Below are 11,525 nucleotides of genomic sequence, written 5' to 3' on the forward strand. Positions count from 1 at the left end.
TTAGTTGCTGCCATTTTCCAGTGGAATAAATCCTGCCATGCTTTAGGATCAGCAGGGGTCATTATATAGGCACATGTTATGTTTCTGCCAGCACGAGAGTGTGAGGGAAGGGTGGGGGAGAGGGTAAGGTATACGTACACATAGACAAACATAGAAGACAATAAGTTTGAGCACCTAACTGAACAGTAAACAGTGCAGAACACAAGTTCTGTTCCTTTCAGTAGTAACTTCCAAACTATACTCTACTAACTAGCTTACCATGCGTATCAGAGCTATAACCAGAACTATTTGTGAACAATTACAATAGCTCTTCCAAAAAAGAAACCGCATGAAGTAGACCAAGTCAGACCTCAACAAAAAATAATGCTGTAGCACTGAATATTCATATGGGTCCAGAGCAAAATGACAGTGGCTGCTTGCACACCTCTAATATATGCATTTAAAGAAAAAGATGAGAGAGGAAAACTCTGATTGTAGAGAAAAAAAAACAAATATACAAAAAAAAGCAGCCAACCTTGGATCAATGATTAAAACAATCAGAAAAATGCTTAATATCTTACTTAATAATCAATAATCAGTCAACCCCCTACTAATTACCCCCTGTAATTACTCTAACTAGTAGTTTTGATACTTAAGTAGAGTTAATATTAAATACATAAAGACTTTTACTCAAGTACGACTTTCAGGTTTATTATGTTTGAATAGAATCTGAACAGTAATAAAATTCTCTTCAACAGCGATACTGACACCAACATGTATTACCAGTGGGCTGAAGATGACTTTGACTTGCCGGCTGGTTTAAGTCGCCTGGGCCAAGATGAACCAGTCAGTGATGAAAAGTACGTCATGTACCATGGCACCACCAGGCAGAACGCTGAAGCCATCCTGACATCCGGTTTCCGTCAGTCTGCAGACGGGATGCTCGGCCGCGGCGTCTACCTCAGCAGAGACCTGAAAAAAGCGAGCCGCTATCCCATTAAACACCCTGAGTCTGACAAGGCCGTCGTTAAGGTTTCAGTCGACGTGGGGAGAGTGATCGCCATCAGATATCAAAACCATCCTTATCAGAAGACCTGGCATGACCGCGGCTACGACACCGCCTGGGTGCCACCCAACTGTGGGATGGTGAAGAGCGGTTTGGAGGAGGATTGTGTCTGGGATCCAAAAAGAATCGAGGTTATTAACATCATCAAACCACTCCGTGTCCAACCCTCCTATGGATATGAAGCATATGGCTACAAGTGAGCTCTCCACACCGCTGCCAATTTATTTTTGTATTTTCAAATATATTTCTGCATATTTGGATAAAAGTAAATGACATTTTATTTAGTAACTGTGTCATTGTCAGAATAAATTGGTGATGTTAAATCTGAGCTCCTGTCTGGTTTTGTTGAAATCTTTAAATCAGGGGTCACCAACCTTTTTGAAACTGAGAGCTACTTCATGGGGACTGAGTCATACGAAGGGCTACCAGCTTGATACACTCTTCTGAAATCACACATTTGCTCAGTTTGCCTTTAGTTAGATATGATTATTAATGATTAATGATACTCATCTATGTGAAGACACTGATCACATTAATGATTTCTCACAATAATTATCAGCAATGACTTAACAAGGTGGGAAACAGATAATATCAATATTTAATTTTCATTTTTAGAACAGGCCTGAGAGCTACTCATGTGGTCCGCGGGCACCGTGTTGGTGACCCCTGCATTAAATAGTAACACCAGAGTTTGGAGCAGCACTTGAAGAGGCAGTGATGTAAAGAACAGAGAAGCTTCATCACCGACATGCTCGACTGTGTCTGGTATTCAAGGGTCATCTGGTGTTTAATCCATTGAAGTAGTGGTGAAGGCTTTCCAGATTGGTCCGATCAGACACATTGGCTCCTCCGATGTCTTCTGTGTTGTGACCCGTGGGTCACTCACCACTACGAGGCCTTTCGCACACTGAACCAGTGTTTTGATTTCAAGAGACCAGTCTGCCAATGATGCTTAGGTCGGTTCACCATGACTATTATAAATGCCCACACTGGACACTCACTCAACATTCAGAGCCTTTTATAGCCCTAGACAAACATTTTGACCCCTCATCCAAGTTACAGCCCCACAACTGAGCTGAAGCAGATCTACAAACAAACACGATCATATTTCATATCTCAGATGCACATGGCTCTCCAGGAGTAAAACCACTGAGGCAACAAATATCCCAGTATCCTAAAACAATTTAGAGTAGTGAGTAGTTCAGTTGCACCTTACAGAAGGATCAGAAATGTCATTTAATTTGAGGGAGCGGTGGCCCCTTTTGTCAGAAATTAGCATGTTTAAGCCTTTTTAATGAATTGTGCCTCTTTAACCTTTTGCACATCAGACATTTTGACTTGTGTTCTGCTGGGTGTTTTAATCCATAAAATACATCAATCAGTTTTCTGTTTGTTTTTTAATTGATTTTCATTTAGAGATAATCATGACACACTCAACACACATGAAGCAACATGCAACACCTGTTCTCACCTGTTCTGTTTTTCTGAGTGATGAAACACTGCCCCCATGAGGAGGGATGTGTGTATAACAACATGAAATATTAATGGGATCTTCTCTCAGAGTATTTATGTTTGAAGTAGAGGCTGACATTTGTTCGGGAATCCCACGGGTCACGGGATTCCCGCGGGATGGGAGTCAACCTTACTATTAATCACGTGATTGGGACGGTACAGGATCAAAAGTTAACGGGAGCAGACGGGAGCGGGAACTAGGGTTGGGCAGATCAAATCCAAATATTGATAATATATATATATATTGATGGATATACTAGTTTGGTCTAGCTACCGGAGCACACGGATGTCAACAAACAGGTAAGTAGCTGCTTGCACAAACACACTATTTTAACTACTTTTTTATTCATTTTGAGTCATACACGCTACAGTGCTGTGTGCTAAGGTGTCTGCTGATGTTGCATAACTTTTGGTGTGAGATGTGGAGCATGTTAAGATGCTTAAAACACAGCGTGAAGTTCTGACCCCATGCTGTTAGCGTTCAATGCTAAGTCTCCGTTCACGGAGCTCTGTAATGGCTGGCGAAATTTGTTCGCGTCTTCGGTACTCGCAAGTCAAGGGTAGCTTGAGCAATGAAGCTGCATGTTTAAATCGACCGAAGTTCTCCTTTAAGTTTTACTTTCTCTCCATTATGCACTGCGGCGGTTTCATTAAGTTGGCGACCTGCTGTCTGTGTCCTCACAGAGCGGAGCAGCACTGAAGCAGCTCAGCAGCAGCAACACAGAGACGGAGCCGAAGACGAGCCGTGTGGTTATATGTTCAGGCCGAAAATGACACAACGGCAACCTGTATCATTTGTATAAAGGAAGTAAAATACAGTGGTAACACTTCAGATTTGTTTAAACACGTGAGCAATCATGCGGAATAAAACGAGGAACTCAAGAAACGGAGAGAGGAGAGAAATCCCCCACCAGACCCAGACAGACCCAGACCCTGACAGACCCAGACCCTGACAGACCCTGACAGACCCTGACAGACCCAGACCCTGACAGACCCTGACAGACCCAGAGACAGACCCTGACAGACCCAGACCCTGACAGACCCTGACAGACCCAGACCCTGACAGACCCAGACCCTGACAGACCCTGACAGACCCAGACCCTGACAGACCCTGACAGACCCAGACCCTGACAGACCCAGACAGACCCAGAGACAGACCCTGACAGACCCAGACCCTGACAGACCCTGACAGACCCAGACCCTGACAGACCCAGACAGACCCAGAGACAGACCCTGACAGACCCAGACCCTGACAGACCCTGACAGACCCTGACAGACCCAGACCCTGACAGACCCAGACCCTGACAGACCCTGACAGACCCAGACAGACCCTGACAGACCCAGACCCAGACAGACCCAGACCCTGACAGACCCAGACCCTGACAGACCCTGACAGACCACAGACCCTGACAGACCCAGACCCTGACAGACCCTGACAGACCCTGACAGACCCAGACCCTGACAGACCCAGACCCTGACAGACCCTGACAGACCCAGACAGACCCTGACAGACCCAGACCCTGACAGACCCAGAGGCCTTTCAGTCTAGCAATGCAGGTGGATAATAGTGGTGAAAATAATATTTTAGTCATCTTCAGCATTAGTTAATATTAATTTTCAAAGTGCAACTGGTCATTTATCATTTGTTAGCCAACTCAAAAAGTACCAATTAGACTTAGACCATGATAATAATAACAAGGTTAATAACCTTGATACATTTATCCCATTGAAACGTGTATTTAAATGAATACATTAGCTGGAATTTAAATCGATATACTGAATATGATATGATGTAACATATTTTTTGTATTGTAGTTTTGTTACTGTTCTGTTCTAAACAAAAACGTTTGATAATGAAGTTTTTCTATTTACTTATAAACTGCTCAAATGTCCTGGTTTTAAACTTATTAATAATTTAAAGGAACAATCACAAAAACACTTCATGAAAATTCATTCAGATTTACCAATTTGTTTTGACTTAGCAGGTGGTCCTCCACAGAAAAACTATAGGGACCACAGGCCATGTATTATTTATGTTTTGTGGCCTTTAGTGAAGGTTTTTTTTGGATTAAGGTAATAAATGCCTCCCTATATTACCACAGATTAACTGTTCCTGTTGCCATATCTTTTGAAATAACAATGCAGAACACAAAGTAATCTAAAAAGAATGGGGAGATGATCAAATCAAATTCAGTGTATTGCCTAATAGAAGAAGAAAAAAAAATGGGAACGGGAGTCATTTTACCAGGAGTGGGACAGGACAGGAATCATTTTCAGCTCTGGCCCCGGGATTGGGACGGGACAAGATTTTTTCTGTGGGAGTGGGACGGGACAGGAGTGAAAGTCCACTCCCGTGTCACCCTCTAGTTTGAAGGAGTATGTTTCATTAATATCGTAAACCTGACAATGTGCAATTACACAAATTATTACTAGTTAAATGAATTATATAAATATTTGTGTTAACAAACATCACCAGGTGATTCTTAGATTTATTCTATGTGTAAAATAAATGTCATAATGTCATGTTTCTACACTTAGGATTTTCCAAAAGCTACTAAAAATAGGATATTAGAATAAAGATTCAGCCACAGGAACATTTATTCTGAACTGACACAGCTGTTACTCTGTCTGTTTTGTTTTGTTTTGATATTTGATGACGATGTATAAAAACGTTATCTATTAAATGTCCTTATGGATCAACAGAGAGTTCACGTTTAGTTTGCATTCTGACAACAGAGGAAGAATGTCTGCTTCATATTGTGAGCAGTTATAAATGCACAGAGAAGAGTCACATCGTTCAGCATCTTCATTAAACTTTAATTAAATTCAACGATCTAAATATACAAAAAAATTACAGCGCAACATCGTGACAGCATTTAAAATCTACCGTTAAGGGACAATATATAATTATTCATTTATCAATTTTTAACATTTATTTGATCTGGTTAACTTTATTAAGCTGCCATCTGAAGGATCTTGTATGTTTAAAAACACATCTTCTGGTTGGTGCCATTCAGCGTTTTCAATGGAATGGAGGTGTCTCTCTATGTCAGAGACTAAAGATGGACCTGAATCTCAGGAGTCTCAGAGACTTCACACGTCTGAGATGCCCAAAAGAACTTTTGGCGGTCGGGGGGAGGTTAAGGAGGACCTGCAGGAGTTATTCAGATCAAAAAGATTAAAAGATATGAATAACAAGGAGCAGATTCTGCGGAGGGGGCTAGAAATACTCACTGCTGAGGGGGTCCAACTTAAAGGTCTGAATGAGACAAACCAGGCAGAGATTAAACAGCTGAAGGCCGCAGTTTGTGCTCTGTAGGAAAGTGAAGACTCTCTAAAGCAGCAGCATGTCAGCATCGCCAACAAGCTGTCTCAACATGAATCTCTGACAGAGAGACAAAACCAACAGAACAAAAGCCTGAAAACGGCTGTGCAAGATCTTCAGTGCCGACTGGATGAGGCTGAGCAACAAATCTTTGATAAAGATGAGCTCATAAAAAAGCAAGACCATGAAACTGAGTTCAATCAGCAACTGGTAGAGGAGCTCAACCCCAAAAGAATATGAACCAATCCATCTGTGATCTTAAAGACCAGAGGTGGTATTGGCTGGTGTTAAGAAGTTCAGTAAGCAAAGTCGGCTTTTGGCTGAAATACAGAAAAACTAGACTCACCTGAGAAGCTGAGAGATGACGACCTCCTTGAGAGTCCACCTGCAAAATCCTGAGCTGCTGAGGTTCAGACCAAGAGTTTCTGGCGCCGCTGTGTTGAACGTCTACTGAGAATGTGTGTGGATGTTGGCCTCACCACTGCAGGTGTACTTATTTCTGGGAGTGTCATGGCCTACAAAACTTTCATGGGCCATTAGCACACCAACTGCAACCTGGAGCCTGGAGTACCCTGTCCCATTTAGAAAGGACTAACTGACTCTGACCAGAACAGTTTTCTACTGAAGAAACAGAAGAAGTGGAAGAAGTAGGTCAGATGTAGGTCTGACAGGGTCTCCTGAGTGGACTCACCATGTTCTCTGGTTTTCATAAAGGTTTTCTCTGGGTGCTCTGGTTCACCCACTACCATTCGCTTTTAAAGAAAATACACAATTAACAATGTGGAGAATTGAACAGTTGGACATCTGCCCCGCCTACCGTGGAGGGGTATCTTTGAATAACATCGTTCTCTGGGTTTTCATACGGGTTTCTTGTTTCTGGTGAGGGAAAAGCAACAAACAAAAGTTCATGGCTGTGGTGGTGAATGTCTTTCATAATCCTAGTCGCTCTGGACCTGCACCGCCTGGTCTAAATGTCCTGAAGGCAGGGCGATGCAGTTCTTGTGATGCACTCAGCACATCGGATCACTCTATGGAGAGATTTCCGGTCCTGGGTGCTGCAGTTGTCATACCAGGCAGTGATGCTTCCAGTGATGACAGACTGGATAGCAGCAGAGAAGGTTTCTGCAGCCCTGAGGAGATCTTAAATGTCCTCAGACGTCTGAGGTGACACAGGTGCTGCATAGCCTTCTTAGCCAGTGAGGTGATGTGGGCCATCCATGTTTGGTCCTCAGAGATATGAACTCCAAGGTACCTATAGCTGCTCACCTTCTCCACCGGAGTCCTGTAGATCTTTAGTGGTGCGTGATGGGACCTCTGCTTCTCCCTCCTGAAATCTACCAACATCTCCTTGGTCTGCAAAGCTGCATAACATCTGCATGTAAGGCTTTGAAATCCTGAGGTCACTGCGTCCACCACACCCCAATAAGCACATCTCATTTGGATTGTAAACGAAAGTTATAAAAACAGATCATACAGGTGAAACGAAAGTTAAAGTTCAATGCAAATTAAAGGAAATTCCACCCAAATCCTGAATGCTCTTATATGAAGCAGAGTGAACTCACAGCCGGCACTCCTGGAGGAACTTTGAAAGGTAAACGCAGCAGCGTCACAACGTGCCTGACTGATGAGAGAATCTGAACAGATTGATCTTGTGCAAAGACTCCTGATCTGGAGTTTATCTGAGGTCTCGTATTCAACCAAAGATGTTTGTTTGAATAAACCTTCACTTAATGACTGATTCTTGAGTTTGGTTTCATTTTCCAACAGAGAGAAAACAAAAAGACACAAAGAGCTTCAGAGGAAGTTCAACAAGATGGTGTGAAAACTTTCAATAAAAAACAAAACACTGATTCTCTTTGTTTTCATGACTGAATAAACAGAATAAAAAAAACTGACCTTAAAGGGATGTTTGGAAGAAAAGTCTTCTTCCCAACTCGTCAAAAACTGATGATCTGAGGTTGTAGGACGGTTCGGCCGCCATCCCAGAGCGCCATTATCTGACCAGTTGGGACTGACAACTTACAAATAGCACCATTAAAGGACAACACAATGTATACAGTTTAACTACATTAATATGCGGCGGACCCTGCCACCTCTCCAGCTTCAAACAGAGTTCTGGCTCCTTGTTTTCCTCTGAGAACAGCTCGTTTACTCACTGATGGAAATATTAAAATTCTTAGTTTGAGTTTGTTCTTCAAAATTGCGCAGTGCCCCTTTAAAGTCATTATCAGGAGCATTTATAAAGAACATTCTTTAGGATTATTTTTATTGGATTTAGATCATGGACTTGCATTTCTGTAGCACTTCACCATTCTGATGCCATGCTTTGCTTATTAGGAGCAATCGGGCGTCATCTTGCTCAAGGACACTTCGACATGCAGCAAGCTGAGATTCCAACCAGCAACCTTCTGATTTCTAGACGACCCGCTCTACCTCCTGAGCTACAGCCGCCACATTTCCAGGCAGCTTCCTCAGGTTTGATCCACAAAACTCACATCAGCTTAAAGCTCCTGTTTGTAAGATGGTAAAACTGACGCTCGGGTCGGCCACCATCTGAAAGCGTAAGTGTCTGACGAGTTGGGAACCCCAAAGCGTCAGTTTTACCATCTTACAAACAGGAGCTTAAGTTGATGGCACCTGCAGGTGATTTCAGCTCATATGAAGCCAAATCAAATGAAGGTCTAGTCAGGAATAAGCATGGACCAACAGAGAGAATCAAACCTTTTGAAAAATCTGTCTGAAGCCAGACAACACGTTTCATTCTGTGGACACATATAGATCATGAAGGATGGAACCAGCAGGAGGATCTCCAGGGTCAAGAAAAGACTGCTCAGTAAAAAAGATTATTTCCACGTCAAAATATGCTTTTTTAATAATGACTAAATCATACTTAAGATCAAAACTGATCCTAAGTCTGTTTTATAAGAGTCGTTCAACACCGGCTCACCCAAACTCGAGAACATTTACCATTAAAAAACTTAAAGTTTTATCATATCTGTGGTTTGCAGAAACATATGACGCAAACTTGTATTGTGGCTGTAGCTCAGAAAGTAGAGCGGGTCGTCTAGTGATCAGAGGGTCGCTGGTTTGAATCCCTGCTCCCCCTGGCTGGGCGAGGCTGCATGTCAAAGTGTCTATGAGCAAGACATAACATCTGTGCATAAGGCCTTGAAATCCTGAGGTCACTGCATCTAACACACCCCAATAAGCACATCTCGTTTAGATTGTAAACAAACATCATAAAACAGATCATACAGGTAAAACGAAAGTAAAAGTTCAATGCAAATTTAAGCAAATTCCACCCAAATTCTGAACGCCCTTATATGAAGAAGAGTGAACTCACAGCCGGCACTCCTGGAGGAACTTTGAGAGGTACGTGGACACACTTCTTATAATATAAATGATCAGTACTCGTATATGAGGAGATGATGTTAGTCTGATTTTAATGGAACCTTCAGTAAAATATGTTGAACCGTGTTTAATCAAAGAGGGAGACGGTACATTTCTCAGTACATGTACTCAAGTATTGATTTTTACATTTTCTGCTACTTTATTCTTCCACTCTGCTGCGTTAGAGCCAAAGTAAAGAAATTTTAAATGAAATTATTTTATCAAGAATCTTTATATAATAAATGATTAAAATAATCAGAAAAATGCTTAATATCTGACCTAATAATCAATAATCAGTCAACCTCTAGTTCACAGTGTGTCATTACTCTTACTTGTAGTTTTGATACTTAAGTAGAGTTAATATTAGATACATAAATACTTTTAATCAAGTACTATTCATATGGGTGATATGAATGGATGGAATCTGAACAGTAATAAACTTCTCTCCTGCAGCGACACCAGCATGCAGTACGAGTGGGCTGATGATGACTCAGACGTGCCCCCTGGTGCTGTTCATCTGGACCTCTCTGCACCAATAGATGGTTATATGTACGTCATGTACCATGGTACCACCAAGGAGAGCGCTGAAGCCATCCTGACATCAGGTTTTCGTCAGTCTGCAGGCGGGATGCTCGGCCCCGGCGTCTACCTCAGCAGAGACCTGCAGAATGCCAGCCGCTATCCCATTGATCACCCTGAGTCTGACAGGGCCGTCATCAAGGTTCTGGTCAGCGTTGGGATAGTGATCGCCATCAATCGTCAAAACCACCCACATCAGAAGACCTGGCAAGACCTCGGCTACGACACCGCCTGGGTGCCACCCAACTGTGGGATGGTGAGGAGCGGTTTGGTGGAGGATTGTGTCTGGGATCCAAATCGAATCAAGATCATTAAAATCATCCACCCAACCCCAGTCTAACCATAAGGAGAATAAGGCTACAAATGAGCTCTCCCAACAGCTTCCAATTATTCATGTATTTTCAAATGTATTTTTGTACAATTGGATAAAAGTAAATGACATTTTATAACGTAACTATGTCATTGTCAGAATAAATTGGTGATGTTAAATCTGAGCTCCTGTCTGGTTTTGTTGAAGCGTTAAATAGTAACACCAGAGTTTAGAGCAGCACTTTGATGTTGAGACCAGTCTGCCAGTGATTCTTACGTCAGTTCACTCTCACTATTTTAAACGGCCACACTGGACACTCACTCAACATCCAGAGACTTTTATAGCCCCCAGACAAACACTTTGACCCTTCATCCGAGTTACAGCCCCACAACTGAGCTGGAGCAGATCTACAAACAAACACGATCATATTTCATATCTCAGATACACATGGCTCTCCAGGAGTAAAACCACTGAGGCAACAAATACAATATACCGTATCCCAGTATCCTAAAACAATTTAGAGTAGTGAGCCTCTTTAACCTTTTTCACATCAGACATTTTGACTTGTGTTCTGCTGGGTGTTTTAATCCATACAATACATCAATTAGTTTTATGTTTGTTTTTTTAATTGATTTTCATTTAGAGATAATCATGACACACTCAACACACATGAAGCAACATGCAACACCTGTTCTCACCTGTTCTGTTTTTCTGAGTGGTGAAACACTGCCCCCATGAGGAGGGATGTGTATATAACAACATGAAATATTAATGGGATCTTCTCTCAGAGTATTTGTTCTGTTTCAAGGAGTATGTTTAATTAATATCGGAAACCCGACAATGTGCAATTACACAAATTATTAATAGTTAAATGAATAATATAAATATTTGTGTTAACAAACATCACCCAGTGTTTCTTAGATTTATTCTATGTGTAAAATAAGTGTCATAATGTCATGTTTCTACACTTAGGATTTTTCCAAAAGCTACTAAAAATAGGATACTAAAATAAAGATACAGCCACAGGAACATTTATTCCGAACTGACACAGCTGTTACTCTGTCTGTTTTGTTTAGTTTTTTATCTTATGAATATGTATAAAAACGTTGCTGTCTATTAAATGTCCTTATGGATCAACAGAGAGTTCACCTTTAGATCCGTGCATAAGGCCTTGAAATCCTGAGGTCACTGCGTCTACCACAACCCAATAAGCACATCTCGTTTAGATTGTAAACAAACATCATAAAACAGATCATACAGGTAAAACGAAAGTAAAAGTTCAATGCAAATTTAAGCAAATTCCACCCAAATTCTGAACGCCCTTATATGAAGAAGAGTGAACTCACAGCCGGCACTCCTGGAGG

The 11,525-nt window shown here is 41.8% G+C and overlaps 1 protein-coding gene across 2 annotated transcripts in view; it reads left to right on the forward strand.

Annotated features, from left to right (window-relative positions):
- The window catches only part of LOC115575854 (uncharacterized), a 41,872-nt gene extending 40,499 nt beyond the window's left edge, over positions 1 to 1,373 (forward strand). For both annotated transcript variants that reach the window (XM_030408229.1, XM_030408230.1), the window contains exon 2: positions 738 to 1,373. In XM_030408229.1, coding sequence (XP_030264089.1) covers positions 738 to 1,245 — 508 coding nt within the window. In that variant the 3' untranslated portion in view covers positions 1,246 to 1,373. The remainder of the gene's footprint in view (positions 1 to 737) is intronic.
- The last annotated feature ends 10,152 nt before the right edge of the window (positions 1,374 to 11,525 follow it).

This window comes from Sparus aurata, chromosome 23 (genome assembly GCF_900880675.1).
Source record: "Sparus aurata chromosome 23, fSpaAur1.1, whole genome shotgun sequence".
Classification (NCBI taxonomy): Eukaryota; Metazoa; Chordata; class Actinopteri; order Spariformes; family Sparidae; genus Sparus; species Sparus aurata.